Genomic DNA, 21994 nt, shown 5'->3' with positions numbered 1-21994 from the left:
CTGGACCAAATGATTTAATTGTTTCATGTGAGGTGGAACAGCTTTAACAGAGATGAATGACAATATCTATTTTAGAATACTCAGGATTACTTGTCCAGCTACTTTTCTCATGTGCTTTTAGCCTGGGATTTCCTGGTCATGGTAAGAGTTGATTGATTTGACTCTTGTTCTATCTCTTGGTGTACAAGTGTTTAATCCATAGCTGCCTTGCTACCCCCTTGTATTTGGTGTTTTCTCATCATGTTGTGTACTCTGAATTATAATATGGATTAGGAGTGTTGAATATAAAGAAGTTGTTTTGAGGATTTTCTTGAGAATTCATCCTGTTTGTATCCAACAGTTTATGAAAATGCCTGTGGGAATGATTATGCAACAAAAGCAGACAATAATAAAATTTATGATGGAGAAAGAGACTTTGGATCTGACAAGATGCTGTGAAAGATGAAATGCTGTCAAACCTGGCTCATTAAATCTACAGAGAAAGAAGGGGGAGGGAATCTTCCACATTCTCACAAAAGACAGAAACAAGCAGAAGAGACAGGCTGAAATCTGCTGTAATAGTTTTGTAACAAGTGATTCACAAATTCTCCAGCTACAAGACCTAGACAATTTTAGGGAATTAAATATTTCTTGCTGTGAGTTTTTCATTAATAGCTATGCTAAATGTACATTCTTTTAAAGAAGCAGCAGAATGCAGTGGATGATGTGGTGAAAATATCAATCTTGGGAAACTAATGAAGTCTTTCAAAGGATTCACTGTAGATTTTTAAGAGCAAATGCATCTATGGCTTTAGATTTTCTGAGTAAGTTGTATTTTAAGAATGATGTGTTACTAGTTTTAATAGATTTAGCTGTACTTCTTGAAATAGAATTTCAAAGACCTCCATTATCTGAATTTAGATCTATCACTAGGTATCCAGCTTTTAAAAAGATGTAAGTGCTCAATAGGACATGAGAGTCAAATCTTAACTGAGACTCCAAACTCAGTCTGTACCAAACAATTCCTTATTGTTGTTGTTATTAAGTGAGACCTGCTTGGCATTTAACAGTTCTGGAAACATTACCTATAGTGATTATCTCTTGGTTCAGTCCCAAGAAAACAGAGGCAGAACTTCTGTTGATTTCAGATATGCATGATCAAGTCTTACTTGACAATACAGCCCCTTATCCGTGTATGTTAACCCTGCAATGAGAGATCTGTCATAATTTAATATGCTGCTCTGCATTATCCTGTTGATAGTGAGTTTTCCTGAACTTTCAAGTACATGAAAAGTTTTGTTTATCTTCCAAGTTTTATAAGTTTGAGCTAGAGAAGAATGAAGATACCTTCAGTTATTTGCCAAAACTGTGTTTCCATAAGAACTTCTTGATTTGTATACCCTAGAACCTAAGAGTAGATTAGAAAGTAAGGTTCTTCATGTGAGGTGAATTATCATTGATTTAGAGTGATGATATTTCCTGTGAGGCTCATTTAAAAATGTTTGTAGCGTTTAATTTGTGCAAGATAAACACCATGAACTTGCCAGGTAGGACAGTGCCACACTGGATGGCTATAATCTTATATTTCTTCTATGTACAATTCTTATCAGTAAGATGTTTCCATAATAAACAGGATGATTTGCTTTATAGTTCTCAGTTCTTTAGGATAATGAGACTTTGTGGATGGGCATCTGCTGCTTAAAATATCAAAAATAGAGGACAAAAGCAAACACGTATTTAATTTTTTATCAAAATATAGAGAACATGGAAACCACTGTAAATTAACTGTCTATTTACTCTATGTGCAATGAAATAGTCTGAGCCTTTCTTTTGATAAAACTAATTACAGGGTTCAGAAATTACTCAAGACTGCAGACTGAAGCTGTACCAATTTTATCAGAGAGATCACTGTAATTGCAGCAGTGAAGTGCCTGCAAATTTGTGTTGCCTAGTAACATTATGGACAAAGTTATGGGGAAGGAGCCGTCCTTTTACTGATTTTCTCTTGGAATGTCATTCACAACTTGCACATTACTGTTTTAGCATTATGCCCTGGTAAGGCACAGTTTGTGAGTCCTGTCTTCCTGGAGCTTCTGCCTATGAAGACTTACCTCAGGGAATGACTTTGTGCAGTGAGGAGCTAAAACTTCAAGGAGACTCCTAAGTCAAGTGTATCCATAAACCTTTGCAGGCTCCAGACATGGTGTAATTATGCTAAACTTAATTTACAGCCACGTGCAATGTAATGTAATGGATTTCTAGTAATTTTCTAGTAATTAACTTCTTGCCATTTTTGTAGTTTTTAATTACTTTTTTTTATTTTCAGGTTTTTTTTGGGTGAAGGATATCCCCCTTTTTGCTTCTATGCAAGCTATATTTTGCATAGCAAGATGAATCCTTTATTTGAAGGTCAAGTACAGCTGGCAGAGCTTTCAAATCATCTCAAGGAAAATCAGGGCTGTATATAAAGTGTTGAGTAACATGTTAAGTGACATGTTACATGATCATGTCACCTAAATTTGTCTGTAAAGAAAACAATGGGTTTTGATACATTTGAAATCTTAATCTGTGACCTGGTGCAAATGTTGAATTCTATATTTCTTTTTCATTCTGTCATGTTGGGGATGAATTGTTGGGCACATACTGAACCTGGGGATAGAAAACGCTCTGTTCTGGTGTAGGGCATGATGAAATTGTGTCCTGTCTTATGAATGTGATACCTACATTTTGGGACTGCCTTGGCCAAGCCAGGGGTATAACTACATTTCTTTGTCCTGCTGCTTGATGTGCTTACAACACAAAATTTGAATTACACGTAGTTAACCATGCTTGGCGGACTTGATTTAGTCCAGAATATTCTTTATGAGGGTTAAACAAGCTTGTCTAAGAGCTTTTGGGAGTGACTGAGGACAGTCACAGGTGTTTAAGATGTTCCCCATCTTCCAGACAGTGTGATGGTCTCTGTAGTGTGTTTCTTAGCATTTCTTGTCCACTGTGAATTTAAGTGAAGACACACTTGGCTGTGCCTGCTTTTTGAGACTTGGTGTAAAATAATTCAGGGCTGCTTATTTTTTACTTTGCAGACTCAGACTCTCCTTTGGACCAGATGCTACCTAGGTGCCCAGCTGTCACATAAGAGGTAGCCTGTGCTATACTGGATGGTATTAACCAAGAATAATGACAGGCTTCAAACTCCTCTGCTGAGTTTACTTCTAAGTGGATCTATAGTGTAAAATGTATCTCATGTGAAAAGAAAGGTGGTGTGCTTTTGCTTTTTTTTTTTTTTTTTTAATTGCCATTTAATCTTAACATACTCTTAGGCTGCAAAGCTAGGAAGTTGGGAAAAAGCAGTTACAAAACTTGCATCCCTATTTAAGATTGCTCAATATTGATCCCTGGGTGGGCCCTTCACTTGTGAACTGTACTCGATGATCCTTTTTGAGTATCTTTCAACTCAGATTTTGTGTTATTACTGGATCTGTCTGTTTGCTGTGGTCTGTTTTTTCTTTTTTTAAAAAGTCTGTACAAACTGTGTGCTATTTCAAATTGTATTAAAACATACTGAGAGTTTTGGCAAGTTTTTAGGATGCCTGATGTAGTGGATGGAATAATGTATGAGAATGCACACTCCAAGGTGCTTGGGCAGTAAAACTGTGACACTTCAGTTAACAGGAAATCTCATAACTTGTTTGGATTACACATTTTCTTCTGGGAGGAGGGACAGCTGACAAATGCTCACCAGGCAGAACTAAATAGTCAGAATCTTCTCTACCCAGATGCATTATGGAAGTGTAACACTGAAAGTATTCAGATGTGCTTTATATTGAAGTTTGTGAGGAACAGTGCAGACACTAATGTTTCTGATTTCAGTTGCTTTATTTTTCTCCTCTCATTTTAACCATTTATTGATATGCTTGGCTAGTATGTGCTTATGTTCTCTCTTTTCCACATTGGATGTGGCAAATTAATTTCAAATGGTGTCTTATTATTATTGAAATAGAAGCAAAGGGAGCAAATTAGTAGCTCAGGCAGAAAAGTTTTTTTCTCCAAAGAGTTAGATGCTTTTGCCAAATAGGTGCACGTGAACACAATTCCACTTATTTTTAAGTATCAGTACCAAAATGTAAAGCATATCAGGATAAAACACCGGCCAAAAATTTCCATATGGAAACATTTGCTAGTGGGAACGGTACTCTGGGTAAAGGGACTATAAAAGGGTATGATTTCCAAGAAGACTTGGGTCAATAGCATCTGATGATTCTGTAAAAAAGCAAAATAATTTTTGGAAACACATCTAGGAAAGTTTACATAAGCAGGAAGTATAATAAGGATAAGGAAAATAACATTCCTCAGAATCTTTTAAGGTGGTAAGAGACTGTTCTTTCTTTCCTTATTCTTTCTCAGGAAGTTGTTTCTGTGCTGCCTTTGTCCATTCTCTGTCAGTCCAAGGTAACCTCTGTGATAAACAACTGTCTGACAAAATCTGTCAAATGGTTTCATTGCTTATGAAGCTGTTCTGTTTGGAACACTGAATCACAGAAGCTGCATAAGACATTGCCAGCTTTCCTAGCGTTGCATTTTAATTTCATTTAATGGTGCTTTAATGAATTGCAGTGTCTCTTAGTCCAGCCAGAGGCTTTAGTTGAAGGCTGTACAAGCTGATTAGAAATACATCCCTCAGTGACTTAAGTGCAGGAGTGTCTTTATTGGCCAAGTGGTTTCTGAGGTGTTGAGCGCTCTCAGATATGGGAAGGAGCTGTCAGGGCTGAACAGGCTGCAGAGGAATTTACGTGCTTTCCCTGTGTCAACAAAACTTTCAAACTGGAGAAATTAGATGTGGTGTCTGACCCGTCATCTGTGATATAGAAGAAACACTTGACAGGTTCTCAGAGGTGTTTTATGTATGCACATGCAGAGATCACATGGCATCTGTGTCCTGAGCCTTCAGCAGTACTAAAGGAGCTAGTGCTTGTGAATGAGGATACTGTGTAGCCTCTCTCTGAATTATTCCTGGTCACAAAATTCAGTCAAAAGTGAAACACTTCATAAGTATTCTCTTTAGCTTGAAAGAAATCATGTCTGTTATCCTCACCCAAGTCCTAGTAAATTCTACAGGCCATGAATAATAGTGGGATGCCAGATATAAATCAGCCTACGTGGTATGTACATAACAAAACTCATGCTGTTTTGGTTTTAGGCCCATGCTCTCCCTTGTTCTGTAAGACAGCCCCCTGAGATTCTCCTCTGATTCTTTTAATTGTCAGATATACCTAAATGCCTTTCAGTTTGCACCAAGTAAGTATCATAGGTGTGGTCAACTCTGACAATAAGATAAGGGAAAGTCTGGGTTCTTTTGTGCATTGTTTAATTAATTAATATTGTTTAATCACAGTCATCTTTAGGATCACTTAGACTGGTCTGATTAGGAAGTATTTAAAGTAACATTAGCTTGCAGGATCATATTTCATGGTAAGTGCCATTTTAGAAAAAATTCTTGAAGTTGACATCATCTACTTCTGCATGTTCTCTTCTGCTTAAATAAAAGCTGATTTAAGTATTGGAAGAAGAAATGTGGACCCCAAATAAAGATCAATTAATTTCCACGTGTGCTCCTTCATACCAAACATGATAGCTTACATTATCACATATTTTCCACTATTTGAATCATTACTTGGAGACCAGCAGACACAGGAAAGAACAGAGTTGTCTGAAGTTGAGATGTTTAACAACTTATTTTTAAACACTCTTACCTCATGTTTTAGTTCTGTCTCTAGTCTCACTGCTAATGCTTAGGGATTAGTTTGATTTGTGAGAATAACTCACTGGCCAAACACCCCATGGGAGTTGCTTTAGCTAACCGAATTACACAGAGAAAACACCTTTTCTTTTCATTTGTATTGCATACATAAGGCATTAAAAAAATCTTGTTGTCTGATATGTAGAGAGAATGATCTTTTTAAAGATTGGTCCTGGTTATCTGGGGACCTAAACTGTCTGCAGCAAAGATGGGATTTGTATCAGCAATAATAGTTTACACATTCAAGATTCTGTCTTGCACATGCTTGTAGAAGAAATAGAAATATTGACATTCATTATAGAAAATAAATTAATATGAAAATTTAAAGCCTTGAGGTTTCAAGGGATGAGTGATAGGGTTATAGAGCACTGTCTTTTTCCAGATTTTTATTAGATTTTTCTAACCTTAATGCAGGTGTCACAGTGAGGGAACATAAATCCCTGTCTCTGCAGTATTTTTTTACTGCCTATGGCAGAACAAACAACACGTGTGCCAATACATTCAACACGTCTTCTTCATTACTGCTCCTTCTTGTATTATTCAGAGGAGTCGTAATTCTTCTTTGAAAATGCCTCACCTACCAAAGTGGTTATTGTTTACAATATTTATAGTCTTGGGACTTGTAGACCAGGATAGGTTGTGTTCAGGAGAAGAACAATGAGACTTTTTCTATTAATTTCAACTGAATTTCATGTGGGGTTAATTAACCCATAGGCTGGATTAAAAAAGCTGTCCAATTGTTATATGTTTGTGTTGAAGGTGATGAAGAGTTGGGCTGACAAGAAAACTCATGATACTCTAGAACTATGCCATAAATTCAAAATGACTTTAACCAAGTCTTGTAATTTCATAAATGACTTAATTTTTTATTTTTTGTAGTTGTACATAGAAAATCTGATGCTGAAAGTTAAATGGGAGTTTTCATTTTGTCTGCTGCAGGGTTCTGCAAAAGTATTCTCAGACTAGGAACATCAAAGAAGGCAAGTACCAGACTAGTAATTCTCTAGGATGTTCTTCCTCTCTCACCTTTGTTTTCTAAATATTGATGATCTTGTTCCCAGAATTTATGGTGATGGTATTTGTAGTGATATATACCAGAATCACATACTGAAATGACAATGCAATTAACATAAAGGATAATGTAGGAACTTTCATCAAAGCTGTGTCTGGCCTCCACCAATAACCAAGACTGGGAAGTCCTTAGCGTATCAGACTTTTGTCAATCTCAGTTGTAATAATTGTACTGTCAATCAAGAACTCAGCTTTGGTTGGAATTACAGAACACATAGCTACCCACTGACAGACACTTTGAAATCCAAAGTTGATTATTTTTCTTTCAGTTTGTTGTGGTTTTGCCTGTAAAAATAAGGTGAGTGCCATTCTTTGTATAAAAAAAAAAGAAAAAAGAAAAAAGAGAGAGTGGTCAGACTAGTATTTTGTCTGAAATCCTTCAGTTTTGTATAGGATTTCTTTTTTTTTTTAGATGGATGGGGATGAATGGTTGAGTGACTTCCAGACATAAACGACAATGGGTTATGTAGATCTCCTTGAAATAAGAACAAGTTGTATTCAATGCTTACTGTACTGGAAAAAGAATATGTTCCTTTTGTTGCAAAAAGTTTCTGAATACATCAGGAATTCTGCATGTGGAGTTGTAACCAGTTCACTGTGGCAGTGGTTTGGTCTCATCTTCTTCATCCATGCATCATCTAATTTTTTTTTTCTCCAAATATTAATAGATATGGCTCAAATTCTTATTCTGCCAGGATCTACAGCTATCAGTGGCTAGTGCTTCACAAGGACATGAGGGCCTCAAAACAGCAGTAGAACATCTGTGTATTTTACATGCAGCTTGTGTTTGGAGCTTATTTTGTTAGAGATGTAAGCAGGTGTATGTAGTACTTTGGAAGTGCAAGCGGGCTGGAGAAATAACTATTTGCTCTTGATGCGGTGTTTGGGGTGAAAGAATCCCAGGTAGCTCCGAGCACAGCAGAGACCTGGAAAGCAGCAGAGCCATGAGGTCGGGGTATGTTCCCCAGGCAGCTCCTCTTGGCCTTGCTCAGCAGCACCGATGCAATGCTGCCGCTGGTGATGGTGGATGGGGGGACTCTGCTTTCCCTCCTCGGGATGGCAGATGGGAGATGCGGGGCCCATCAGACACCTCTTCTTGACGCACCTCTTCTCTGTGAGTCATGCAGACAAGGGACGATGTGGCTGGACAATGCCCAGGTGGAAAGGGACCAAGGAGTACTGATGACAGCTGGCTGAACGTGAGCCCGCAGTGTGCCCTGGTGGCCAAGACCAAGGGCATCCTGGCCTGGATCAGGAATAGTGCGGCCAGCAGGAGCAGGGAGGTCATTCTCCCCCTGTACTCAGCACTGGTGAGGCCACACCTGGAGTGCTGTGTCCAGTTCTGGGCCCTCAGTTTGGGAAGGACGTTGAGAAGCTTGAGCGCATCCAGAGGAGGCAAGGAGGCTGGTGAGGGGCTTGGGACACAAACCCTGTGAGGAACGGCTGAGGGAGCTGGGGTTGTTTATGGTGGAGAGGAGGAGACTCAGAGGTGACCTTATCACTCTACAACTCCCTGAGAGGTGGCTGTAGGCAGGTGGGGGTTGGTGTCTTTCGCTGGGCAGCAGCTGACAGAACGAGGGGACACAGTCTCGAGCTGCACCACGGGAAATATAGGTTGGATATTAGGAAAAAGTTTTTCACGGAAAGAATAATAAAGTACTGGAATGGTCTGCCCGGGGAGGTGGTGGAGTCACCATCCCTGGATGTGTTAAAAAAGACTGGATGTGGCACTGGGTGCCATGGTTTAGTTGTGGTGCTAGGGCACGAATTGGACTCGCTGATCTTGGAGGTCTCTTCCAACCTAGTCATTCTGTTGAATTCTGTTGATTTCTGTTGATTTCTGTTGAATTCTCGGTGCAGCCCAGCCCGCCCAGCGCCGGGCCCCGAGGCGAGGGGACGTCGGGGCGGCCAAGCCCAGCCTCCCGCCGCTACCTGCGGGGCCGGGCCCGCCTCCCGTCCCGGGGCGGGGCCCGAGGAAGTGACTTCAGCCGGCGGCGGCTGTGCTGTGCTGGGCTCGGCTGTGCGCGGAGCATGGCAGCGGCAGCGGCGGCGCGGGCGCTGCTGGCGGCGGGCAGGGCGGGCGGGCGGCGGGGCCGCGTCCTGCCCGCCGCGGGCGCCGCTCCCCTCTGCACCGTGGCCCCGCAGCAGCAGCAGCAGCCGTCGCCCGACATGAAGAGCTACCTGTGGTCGCGCTACAAGGAGGCCAAGAGGGTCACCAAGGGTGAGCGGCTGCCCCTCAGCGGGCCGGAGCGCCGCCGCTCCTGGAGGGAACGGGCCGGGGTGGCGGCTGGGAGCGGAGCCCGTGCGGGCAGAGGGAAGGGCCCGGGGGGCGAGGCGCGGCTCCGTCCCGCAGCGGCTCCGGCGTCCGTGCGCTCTGCGCTCCCGTGCCGTGGCCAGGGACACGGGCTTCATCCTCCATCCTCCTCCATCCTCCCCTCGGACCATCGCCCCTCCGGGGCCGCGGCTGCCTTTGGTCCAGCGCAGCTTGGGCCGGGCCAAGTGGCAGGTTTTGGAGGTGTGTTGCGTGTGGAAAAACAAATGTAGAAAGAAAATCCGAGAAGTTGGTCATCTCGTTATATATTATCTCGTATATCTATTGTATATATCTACACAACACAAGTATTCTGAAATAGGCTGCCCTTCCAAAAAGTTAAAATGCTGTGAAGTTTTGGACGGCTCTTTTTGTTTCACCTATGGTTCCATCATAACACTGCGTGAGACATTATAAAATGCTCGCGGTACAATCCATGACCCTGGGAAGCCTTGTTCTTCTGATCAGCCAGGCAAAAAGCTAGAGGAGAAACGTTTGCTTGCTTCTGCCCTTGCTCCGACGGGAAGAGAATTACCAAGATAATACTTGCTTGAAAATGTGGTCTTTTCTGAGAGCCGAAAAGAAGAAGAGGCAGAATGTGTTCTACAGTACCAAGGGAAAGAGCGTGTCCTGTAGTGGCAATGGATAATGCTTTAGATTACTTGCTTTGCTCTAAAAAACAGAAATAGTTGTGTTTTTCTGGGCTTCAGAGTCTTGGATGTGAATTGGACTTCACAGCACTGGGTGCAAACAAGGCATTTGTGGATGTAAAATAGTGTCAGCATTTCAGAAGTGAAATTAAAAGCCATGTTAGTGATCTCAAGAGAGGTCTGTGGGCTTTGGAGGATGAGATAAGGGATAGGAAGAAGGGAAGTGCCTTTCATTTTGAATCTATTTTTTCTTTTCCTGTTTTTGGAATTAACTTTCTCTTGTTCTAAACCACACCCAACTAATACTTTAGAGCTGAGGTAGGGTAATGTTGTGAGAAAATAAGTTGGTCAGTGGGTGTGAGTTGGTGAAAGATGAAACAACTGCTTCTAGAATATTTCAGGCTATTATATTACAACCTAAGTCACCCAATGGCTCGAAGTAGATGATATTTCAGTTAGTTATGATGTTGAGATGACAAGGCTACAAGGCTCTCCTGTTTTTTGACCCAAGGTTTATAGCACTTGTAATGCTGTGTGCTGGCCAGAATGTCTAATAGCTGCCAACTGTTTATACTGTCTGTTTCAGACAGCCACCAGTCAAGCTAGTTTTCAGCTGAAGTATCTTTTTTTCTATATATAGCTACATAAATATTTTTAAAACAAGTGTTGACTCACCAAGCTGCACAATTGACATTTGAAGAAATACTTTATAATACAGAAACAGTTGTTGTAATATGATTTTGGAAGTTGATTAAAAATCATGCTTATGACTTCCAAGTTAATAAAATGCTCTGTGGCCTTTTCTGTAGAGTAGGAATGTTTGCCTTAATTGTAGCATGTCAGATTGCATTTGGTTTGATTGCTGGGCTTTATTTGAAGTTTGGAATTAAACGCAGTGGATTTGCTTTATTCCTTCTCTTAAAAATGAAGAGACTCAGGTGTCTGCATCTGAAGTCCCCACACCTATCTGCCTTGTTGAGATATTTTCAGTGGTGGAGCACGTAGGATGTGTCCTCAGAGATGAAGGTGTTGAGAGAAGCTCGATCAATTCCTTTTAGACCTATACAGAAAATAACCAAACAAAGCATGTTCCCTTTAAACTCACCTTTCCAAGCACAGATTTAAGATGAATGTTCCCCATTTTTTTTCCACTGGTGAGGAAGTCTGGATTATAAAAGACAGAATATGAGAAAGGAGGGAAAGAAAACATGCTCATGTTTTATGCTGCCAGGAGAGTAGCATTTAACCTCCTAATGTTGCTCTTTCAAGTTTTGTAAACAAGAAATATAAGCACTCTCAATGTTTAGTACTGACATTGGTGTGGGTCCTAAAGTTACTACTTATTATATCAGTTGTAATTTCTGAGTCAATATACTTTTCCATCAAATATCAACAGAAACATACCCTTAAAAATGAGAGCAGTTTACACTCTGTGTGTGTGTAGAAAATAAGCAGAATATTTTTGATTTTCCGATTCTCTAGGAGTTTAATAAGCATAACAATGTTTATATAATAGTTATGTACACAGTCACATATAGTTTATTTGTGTGAGTTGAAATTGATTAATGTGATAACCTTGAAATGGTGAAGCAAAAATTAAAGCAAAATCAAATTAAAACAATGTCAGCTCTGCTTCAGGGGCAGGAGCTGCACCAGGTAATGGAAAGAAAAGACAAAGCTCCTAGACTAGTAATAATAATAATATTCTTCAACTCCAAATAAATTTTCAAAAACACTAATAAATATGTTAATGGAGTTAGCAAAAAATTATCTCTGGTGTTCTCTGATAAGAAAAATATCAAAATGCATCTTCTCTTTGAACTTGGACTGCAGAGGAAAGTGTACTTGGAATAAAAACTATGGGTCACCAAGACAAGTTAGGGACAGCATGTTCAATAGCATCGTATTATTAAAGATGAGCTGGTTATTGTGAATTAGTTTGATAGTTTCCATTATCATTTATCTATATTTAGAGATTGCTAATAGATTTGTATATCTTTATTTAAATAAAACTACAAGGCTGGTATAACTTTTTTTTCCTTCTCCCCTGTTCACAGAGTTGGTTCCTTCAATTATGAGTAACATGCTGAATCCAGATGCTATTTTTTCCAACAATGAAATGAGCCTGTCAGACATTGAAATTTATGGGTTTGATTATGACTACACCTTGGTCTTTTATTCTACACATCTGCACACACTCATATTCAATGCTGCTAGAGATCTCCTTATTAATGAGCATCGGGTAAGTAAAATTAATAAAATAACAATACATTTATGAATAAAAGGTATAGTAAATAGTTTTTGACTGAGAGGCATAAATCATCTTTTCGTGCCTCAGTCTTAGCTTGGCTCCCTTATAGCACATTTTGTGCAGTAGCTACATATGCACAACAGAAGCCCTGTTTTATTCTCAGCTGCAGTTTTGAGCAGGGAACAGTCTGTTAGGGAATACAGTTATATTTGTCTTATCTTTTAGTGTGGGCATGTAGTTTGTTGTTTGTTCCTGATTGTCATTTATTGGAGTCGCATTAATAAATGAGAAGCTTAAAAGTTACCATTACTGCGTTTCATCCCTTGCTGTGAGTGCAGCAATTAATTTCCCTATGAAATATTTTTAGCTGGACTTCCTAGCAGGGCTTTGATTGCACTTAATGCTTGTGAGGTGCTCTGTGTGTACCTGGCATTTTGGCTGCCTTGGCTGAGGGGGCAGTGTGTGCAGTGATCAGACCCTGGATACAAGGGAGTGTTCAGCTCAGACCAGTGCCCTGTTGCCTCTCCAAGCAGTGTTCTTGGTGTCCACTTGACATGCAGGCAGTTTGGAGCTGCTTATTGTCTACTTTGGGGATGGGATAAGCTCCCGTGTGTCAGCAAGTGGAGGGGGGGAGATGGGTGACTTGGGAAACTGAAGGCATTGCTGGGAGGCTGAAAAAAAAAAATCTGTGGACTAAAAGAAGCAAATTTAACTAAACTGTAGGACTTGCAGGAAAGTAAAAGACAAAAAAATCCATGGAGTATGTTAATAAAGCTGCTTGTGTATTTTTATACAACCTAAATCCGAATGCGTGGTGTTATTCTACTTTCGTATTTCAATCTAAAGGTTAGGAGCTATATATAAACACCTATAAATATCCTTGGAAGAGCAAGCAAAATTTCATGGGTGCTACAAGCATACAGCTTCATCCCCCTGCAATTTTGGCATGTCTTGATAGCAATTTCTGTGGGATGTGTAAATATACTTTATTAAAGCTACATGGTTCTTGGGAAAACCCATGTTACTGTAGGAGTCAAGATTAATTCTTGTAGATAAAAATTATAATGGTGTTCTGCCTTTACTATTTGACTGGATTTGGGTAGCAATAGCTTTCCAGTTTGTCTTGTTAACATCTCCTGAGTTCTACTAAACAAAGCTGTAATTACTTTTTGAGACACCTTATTGAAATACATTGTCTCCTTTTGGAATTTACTGAGGCACAATAGTTTTTATTGATACTGTGTCTGTAGCTGCTTATACTGTTAATATTTTTTTTTTTTGCCTTTATCAATAGAAAAAAAACCTTCTAGAAAGTGTCTGTTATGACTGTCACAGCCAACCCAGAAGAAAGATAGCCAGTTTTGCTTGTGACAGTGGGAGGCAATGCATCAAAAATTGCAAAATGCGCTGTTGGAAGCAAGGAATTGTCCAAGAGAATAAGCATCAATTTAATGCTAATCATGGAGGTGGCTGCAGGTGCTCTGTGTAAGCACAGGTCTTGTACCTTTTTATCAGGACTTCTGTTTTAGTCCAATTATATTTCTCCCTACCAAAAGTGGGGTAAGCAAACAGTACTACTTTGTTTGGTTTGCAAGGAAGCTTTGATTTGTGTGCCAGGGTAAGCTCAATCTTTTTTTCTCATCTGTACTGGCATGTATCCGAAAAGGCAACTTTCTAGTAGAATAAATTGCAATGGCAAGTCAAGTATGCGGAAATTTGATAAAGTCAGAAGTAAATTTCATTGTACACGCTTGATGTGGTTGCTTTGGGGCACGTGCAGTGCATGGTAGTTTTTACTTTTTCACATTCTGTATCATTCCCTGATTATTTCCCTTGTGTCTCTGCTTTGTGTTCCCTGACCAAGCCTACATCTCTTCCAACCCATCTGTAGGCTTTTGATGCTGTTCTTCATTCAGATCAGTGGCCTGCCCCACGTTTTCTGGAAGTGCTAGTGTAGTGATGATAGGACTGTTTTCTTTAACTGTAGATGCCTGTACTCAGTACAAGTACAATCTACAGCAGTTGCAGAGCAAGTCCTCTTCAGCAAGATAAGAGCTTAGGGGTGAAATGACTGTTTATTTCTTGTAAAGTAGCTAGAGGCTCTGCTGAAGCTGCATCATGCACTTTTCCCCCTGAAGGATCGTTAATTAGCGATATATGTATGGAGACTGTTGTAGAGAAGGTGAAAAACAATGTCAGGTTCTAAGGCTGCTGTAACCTGTGGGAAGGAAATGAAGGATTGCCGTTCAGAGGCATAATCGAGGAAATTATCATTTTCTCACGCCTTGTTGAAACTACTGAAGCATTTCACCCTTTAAAAACAAGTAAACAAAACCCAAGACATGCTCCTAACGTTTCTTTTCATGGTAACTTGTGTTTAAAGCAGAACAAAATTACAGCTGACTGAAAATGGGCTTGTACTGAAAAATGTTAGACTACAACTCTCACTATGTAATGGTGTGGGCTACTTCCACTATATATAAGGAACCTGAGGGAAGAGTACATGACAGACATTTAGTTCATATCTAAATATTTTTTTTTTTTTTAATGTATGAAGAATGTATTAAGAATATATTAAATTAACTTTTTTTGATTAAGAGGCTAATGTTCAAAGGTAATCACTACAGACTACCTGGATGTTCAGCTTCAGGGACCAGGATGGCCTTAAATTTAAAACAATTTCGATTTTGGAAAAAAAGTTTGACTTGTCTTGTGGATATATGTTCCTGCAAATCTCACCAGCCTATGAAAAATTCTCCTAAATGATTAGAGCAAAGGAGAAGCATAGAAAACTTAGACTTTTGAAATTCTGCAGAAGCAATTTTTATTGTTTTGATTATGGTTTTAAAGGTCAAATCACTGCTCTCTTTTCTTAGTATCCTGCAGAAATAAGAAAATATGATTATGATCCCAATTTTGCCATCAGAGGACTTCATTATGATGTGCACCGGGTATGTATAAATAACTTTGTGATGAGTTATGTAGCGCTGTGAACTTATCCAAAGAAAACAGAGCTTTTAAACCTTTCAACTTTTCACTCTGCATTGATGTATAAGGATTTTGTTTCATGTTTTTCTCTTTAATAGCAAGATTTATTCTTTGTTTTGCTATTATTATTACTATTATTTATTATTACTATTATGACTTATTGTTTTATTAATATTAATGTTAATATTAACATCATCAATAAGAATAACAATTTTTTTAAAATGGCTCTTAAGTAGAACATGTTTTGGGCATTTTGTCCTCATGATGGGTGGGAAAAGACAACTTAGGGTGCAACAGGATAAAACCAGGTGAAAGTCATTGATAAAAGTATTTTGGAAGCTGTGAAGGAAGTTGCAGGGAGAGTGCTTAGGTGTTCTTGAGGCAGAAAGGTTGTAGATAAAATTGCTTTGACTTGTAATTTCATGATTTCATGTCAAATAGTTGAAGTGATAAAATTCTTTTCTTTTTTTTTTTACTTGCAAGGCATTATTAATGAAGATCGATGCTTTTCATTATATTCAGCTGGGAACAGTTTACAGGTGGGTAAAGTTATTTGTTCTTCATAATAGCAATATATGCTTTTATTTTTTGTGTCTTTTAACTGCATTTATTAGTGTGCAGCTTGGATTCTTACCAGGAGCTGTGCCCTGATGAGTGCAGACACGAATGAGCATTGCAGCCTTGCTGGAAGGGTTTTCTTTGCATTCTGTGTGTACACATCTACTGCCTGATCCAGCACAGCTGATTCCCCAGTTCAGCCCTGGCAGAATTGGCAAGCTGGTTGGTCACATAGTGCTGACTCACTTTGTTTCCGGCTGTTAAATTGTGCTGAAAGACATCTAAAAATACCCTGATGACTTCTCTGCTCTTGCTTTCTATGTAAATAATTGTCACAGAGTGCCTGATAGCATGACTTTGGTGTGGTTGTGGAGACACTTGAGAGGTCCTGCTGTGTTTGCACAGAGCTTTTAAGTTTGGACACATCAACCAAATCAAATTTGCAACACACTAGGTACCAGATTTTAAATTAGACAAGAAGTCAGGCCACCTTTCTTAAAGTCACTGGACAAAAAGACTTTTACCCAGGTTTATTCTGTTGTACTCTTAGTTGTCTTCCCCCACCCATCATGAGGACAAAACCCCCAAATTTGGGTCCAAAAGGGATGTGACCTGGAAATGATGGTTTGCATCAGACCTTCATGCTATTTCCCCCTAACACCTGTACAGGGATGAGGGGAGGAAAAGAGAGGCTGAAGGCTGTGAGGGCTAATGTCAAGATGATGTGTGGTCACAGCTGCAGTGTGAACTGTGTCAAGACTGTGAGGCTTGTGGTAAAAGCACTCTACACCTTTGCCTGGGCAGTCACCTCTCCAATGTGGTTTTCACATTTTCCTCTTGATCTGTGCTCGAGTAGCTCCTGATGCACAGGTGTTCTCTCTAGCAGTATTCAAGTAGCACTTGGCATAGCTGTCTGCAGACCAGAAGGTACCTCCTCAATTCTGATGGTCTTACCTGGTATCTGTGTATATTTTAGTTGCATTTCTTTGTGCTTCCTGCCGTGGAGGGGCTGATGCTGAACTCTGTATGTTAAAAAACCCAGGTATTCTCTGTCCTGTTGGTGCACAAGACCAACTTGAATGCTGGAGTTCTGCCAGCAGCAGCTCAGAGTTGTGTCCCAGTTGGTGTGGGGACCAAAGTGCAGTAAAGGAGCTGGTTAATGTGGGGTCTGCCACCACAGAAGCCCTGAGGAAGTTCATGTGTCATGCCTTTCCACTGCAACGCTGGTGTGGACTCTAAGCACTGAAAGCACTAGTGTGAATTAATTTATTTTTATTTTAGCGCCTGGCAACACTTCTTGGTCAGACCAAGAAAGGGAGGCACTGAAATAATGGTCTGTTTTACAAGGCTGCAAAACATCATGAGTAGGTTTGGGAAAAGGAGACCAGCTGATCTGGTTTGCATTAGTGTTTTTTTAATGCTGAGTAAAATCTCAACATTTCTGTGGCCCCTGGTGAGGATGTTTGCATGCCTGCAGTCTTTTAGATGCTCTAGTGCAAGGTGCTTGATGCTGTAAACATTCAAAACCAAACTAAAGCCTTTACTTTCATAATAGTTCATAAACTCTGGGGAGATGTTATCTCCTTCTTCCCCATTTGTTGTTTTATTTGAATGTTTTAATTATCAACTATCCTTCAAGTAGTTTTAAATTTTGGGAAACTGAACTGTTCATGCAGTTTAGAAGAAATTCTTATTCTGTTAAATGCTGTGTATATTTTTCACTCCTTTAGATCTTCAAGGTCATGCTGTAGAATAATCTGATTTAAACACTATCATATCATCAGTGCTGTATAAAAGGCAGTGTGAGGAATTACTTTGTGTTAAGAAACTGGAAGTTCTAACCACTTCTTAAAAAAACCCTTGAGGCATAGCTTTAATGGAGACTGATAAGCTCTTTTTCTCATAAGTAAAAAAGGACTTTAAATTGGAATGTGTTCTGTGTGCATGAGCCTGTTAAAATATTATTTATTTGGTAAGGGAAGATGCTGTTTTAACTTACAAACAAAGATGTTCCTGTGACATTACTAGGGTTTTAATAAGATCCAGATCTAAATGTTAATCTGTCAGGGTTTTGTAATTACTTGAAAATTTTAATCTGACTTTTCAACTAAAGCTAGTGCTTTTTTTTTCCAGAGGCCTCAGTGTTGTCCCAGATGAAGAAGTCATTGCAATGTATGATGGTTCTCATGTCCCTTTAGAACAAATGAGTGACTTCTATGGCAAGGTAAACCCACAAATGGGTCTTTAAAATTGGGTGAGGTTTTTTTGGCATGAGGGTATGCCAATGTTTAAATTTTTTACTCATTATAACTAGCAGTTATATTTTCTCAATATATGATTGACTTTAGTTTAGTGTGAAGTTTGCCCTTTAAATGACAAATTACTTTTCTCTCTCTTGCTCACTGTAGTTTATTCTCTGACTGTTTCCTTACCAAGTCATACAGACAGAGTGGTGGAACACAGAAGATCAAGTGACTTGCTCAGTCTTGCACACAGAATCTGATAAAGGCTGGGAAATGAACCGTGTCTGGTTTATGTACTTTACTTTTTCCTGGTGGTCTGATGGCTTAGCTGGTGTAGCAGCAAGTAAATGTATGGAGGCAAGTCCTGCATGCAAACTGGCAGAGTGAAAGTAAGAGGATTTGACAAAAGATGAAACATAAAAGATGAAACTTCTATGTTAAATCCTAAACTTTGCCAAGAAAGTAGATTTTTCCCTCTGGTGGGTTGCCTCCCCTTTCCTAAATGAAGGATGAGATGAAGCTGACTTTATGCTTAACAGCCGAGTTTATTTCACCCCTTTTTATGTACAGATGTTAATTTCATGTTGTCATGAAAAGCCCTTCTTTGTGATGTGGAACATTTTATTGATCCTGCACTCGTTCTTATTTTAAGAAGCTGAATTTAAAGTTCCTGAAACTAGTCTCTGCAGCAGTTGTGAATATCACTCTGGCATTCCCAGGGGGATGCCTTGTTCTGTTTAAGCCTATACTTTCCTGGATCTTGTAGAGGACAGTGGCAGGACAAGAGACAAGGGACACAAACTTGAAACAGAGGTTTCCTCTGAACATCAGGAAATGCTTCCTTTGCTGTGAGGCTGACCTAGCACTGGCACAGGCTGGTTGCCCAGGGGGTTGTGGGGTCTCTGTTGTTGGATACTCAGAAGCCATCTGGGCAGGCTCCTGGGCAGCTGGCTCTAGGTGGCTCTGCTTGAGCAGGGGGCTTGGACAAGATGACCTCCAGTGGTCCCTTGCAACCTCTGCTTTGTGTTGCTCTGATCCTGAGCTTCTTGCTTTACCTCCCTTCTTATTGAGAGATATTTGCTGTTATATAATGAGATTCTCCAGTAAAACATAACTGTTATTACAGCTTTTGCAGGCTAGAAATCTCTTCCTCTGTTACTGTGCTAGGTGTTGTGGATCCTTACATCTTTTTATTATCTCATTTCAAGGAGGTAAATTACTTTGCAATTCTAATTAGTATTCCACTTACTAAAAAAGCCTCCAAACTAAAAAAACCTGCATCCCTCATCCATCGGCACCTCTTGTTTGCAGAAGTGCAGTCTTCTACTGAAGGCCTTGACTTTTAGCTGAGCACTGTCTTGTTTTTATGATTAAAATACCACTCTTAAGAGTAATGATTTGGATTTATTTGAAGAATTTATCACAACACTTTTGTTGGAGATAACTTTATTGAAGATCTCAGGGTAAAAAAAAAATCTGTAGCAATGTGAACAGGGATAGCAAAATCTGAATATCTGCAACTAGGCCGAAGTGTTTATACTAAACAAATTGAAGTGTTCTAATCTGAGAAATGCCTGACTTTGTTTTTCCTTTCCTTTTCTTCCATCACTGTAGAGCTCACAAGGAAATACAATGAAGCAATTCATGGATATATTTTCTTTGCCAGAAATGACACTCCTTTCTTGTGTGAATGAATATTTTCTGAAAAACAACATAGACTATGAACCTGTTCATCTGTACAAAGATGTCAAGGTAGATGTCAAGCTTTGAAGATTTAGAGAAACTTGTATATTTGTGTGTCTTCTCTGTGAGCACTTCAGGAAGCTTTTGCCTATTGTGCCAGCCTCAATGAAATACCTCACCTTAGGTTTTGTAGGGAGTAATTATGGGTATGCAACTGTAAAAACAGAAGTAAAATTAAGGTAGAGCTTGGAAAAGAATCAACTGAAATTTGTTTGAAAGCTGACATTCTAGGGCTTTTTCTCTTTTTGTAGGTTTGAGGGGTGAATAGGGGGAAAGTGAAGAAGATCTTTTAAGATGATACAAGTTCTTGTGGTTGTTGTTCAACTTATCCTTTTTCTCACTATTGGGGATTTACCAGGCTATAGGGAATGTAAGAGGCTACAGGGAATTCCAGTTTAGAGCTTTCATTTTGGCTAGTGTACAATCATCTGCTATCTCATACTTTTGAACAGTTTTCCCTGTTTACCTCTCTTCTTCCTCCAAAAAAGCTCTAGTACTAGAGTTTTTATTAAATTACTAGAGTAATTTGACCCTCTTGGTTCCTTATCATGTGTCCTGCAGAGGAGATAATTTTGTCATGGTTATGTAACACAGAGAAGACCAATTCTTGTGGTTTCACTGTGTGTAGAGAATTTTTTGAACTATTTAGCATTACAAGCATTTTGGAAACCCTAGAGTGGTATTTTCTGAGGATTTTGAGGACACACCCTGTGTTAGTACCAAAATGGCACTACCACTGTTCTAAACAAAGCTGTCCTGTACAGAGCTGGCTCAGGAGAGCTGTTAAATGCCCCCAGAGCGCCTTATAAGTACTTTGTTAAAACATTTAGCTTCTTTCATCTGTTCATAAATTTCTTATGTAAATAATCAGGGCATTTGTGAGTGATTGTAATCTAAAATCTGTCAGATGTACAACTTTTTTTTTTTTTTTTTGTAAGGGGAAAGGAATGTGTTCTGCTCCAAAGGTCACTGGAAATCTGTGACGACTCTGCTTCTGCAGAGGGCTTTCACCCCACTTCACCCTCCTGAGCAACCTTTCACAGTTATGTAAAACAGCCCCTCTGCTGTATACTTTTGTACTTCCCAAAATTTTGAAGTTAATTTCTCAGAAGACAAGCTTAGTCTTTGTCTGCTGATGACATCAAATATATATATATACACACACACATATATATAATTATATTGAACATTAAATGGCATTTCTATAAAATAGGAAGTGTTTAGAAAGGAGTTGTTTTAAAAAAAATTCCATTGCTGTAGTGGGTATGGATGTTACACTTGAAAAAATTAAGTTCTTTATTGATCATTTTTTTAATTACAGGATTCAATCAGGGATGTTCATATCAAAGGAATAATGTACAGAGCAATTGAAGCAGATATTGGTAAGTACTAATGGTATAACCTATCAAAGCTTTTCTTACTGATGATTTTTCTGGCTTCCATATTTAAAGATTACAAATTGTAAATTTTTAATGTTTGAAAGAGTTATTCCCACTTGTCAGAGGTGTGTTTAAGTATAACCTTGTGTTCTGAACTCCTCGTTGAATGCATACGAAGTTTTTCACAAGAGTTTTCTCAATCAATGCTGTTTTCCCCAATTCTCACAGAGAAGTACATCTGCTATGCTGAACAAACTCGTGCAGTGTTAGCAAAGCTGGCTGATCATGGAAAGAAGATGTTTCTCATCACAAACAGTCCCAGCAGCTTTGTGTAAGTGAGCAGTTGTTTGCTGTTTGACTAAGCATTCTTAAGGGATGGGGAAGATGAGGATCTCTAGTATAACTCATTTTATTGCACAGGCAACTGCACTTTGCCACACTTGATTGTTTCTATCCCTCTGTCCTTTTTAGGGACAAAGGCATGAAGTTCATCGTTGGCAAGGACTGGAGGGATCTCTTTGATGTGGTCATTGTCCAGGCTGAGAAACCAAACTTTTTCAATGATAAGCGAAGGTGAGTGTTTAGTCAGTAAAGAATGATTCAAGCAGCTCTTCCATATAAGGCTATAGAGTGTGTTAGGAAATATTTTCGTTTGGCTGCAATGTAAAATGAAATCATATTTGAAATCCTGGGTAAGGTCATTACAAAATGCAGCAACACCCAATGCTGAAGTCTAAATATTTACAGTTTCTTGCCTAAGAAAGTTCTAGGAGCTGTCACAGGTCTACTGGAGCAACTGAGGGCCACAGAAGCCAATTTTAAAGTCTTACTTGCACGTTAGTGAAGTGTGCTTCTTTTCTAATAAACCTGAGAAATCTTGATGGCTTTCAAATCAGACCCTTATCTGGAAATGTCTTCCATTGCTTCTGGGTTTTTTGTTGATTTTTTTTTTTCATCACACATATTTAAAAGGCATCTGTCTGGGTGACAATCTGGAATATTTGGACTAGTTGTGATTAAGTAA

The 21994-nt window shown here is 39.3% G+C and overlaps 1 protein-coding gene across 2 annotated transcripts in view; it reads left to right on the top strand.

Moving 5' to 3' along the window:
• NT5DC3 (5'-nucleotidase domain containing 3) overlaps positions 1-21994 on the top strand; it is a 34685-nt gene that overhangs the window by 6044 nt on the left and 6647 nt on the right. The window contains exons 1-9 of one of the 2 annotated variants that reach the window (XM_086887145.1): positions 8738-9068; positions 11866-12050; positions 14936-15010; positions 15531-15586; positions 17739-17829; positions 19463-19600; positions 20913-20973; positions 21199-21301; positions 21442-21543. In XM_086887145.1, the coding sequence (XP_086743271.1) occupies positions 8879-9068; positions 11866-12050; positions 14936-15010; positions 15531-15586; positions 17739-17829; positions 19463-19600; positions 20913-20973; positions 21199-21301; positions 21442-21543 (1001 nt within the window). In that variant the 5' untranslated portion in view covers positions 8738-8878. Of the gene's footprint in view, positions 1-8737; positions 9069-11865; positions 12051-14935; positions 15011-15530; positions 15587-17738; positions 17830-19462; positions 19601-20912; positions 20974-21198; positions 21302-21441; positions 21544-21994 lie in introns of those variants that run through there. The other variant, XM_023936768.2, reaches the window with a different exon arrangement.

This window comes from Cyanistes caeruleus, chromosome 4 (genome assembly GCF_971803275.1).
Source record: "Cyanistes caeruleus chromosome 4, bCyaCae1.hap1.1, whole genome shotgun sequence".
NCBI classification, from domain to species: Eukaryota; Metazoa; Chordata; class Aves; order Passeriformes; family Paridae; genus Cyanistes; species Cyanistes caeruleus.
This window is presented reverse-complemented; position numbering and strand designations above follow the sequence as displayed.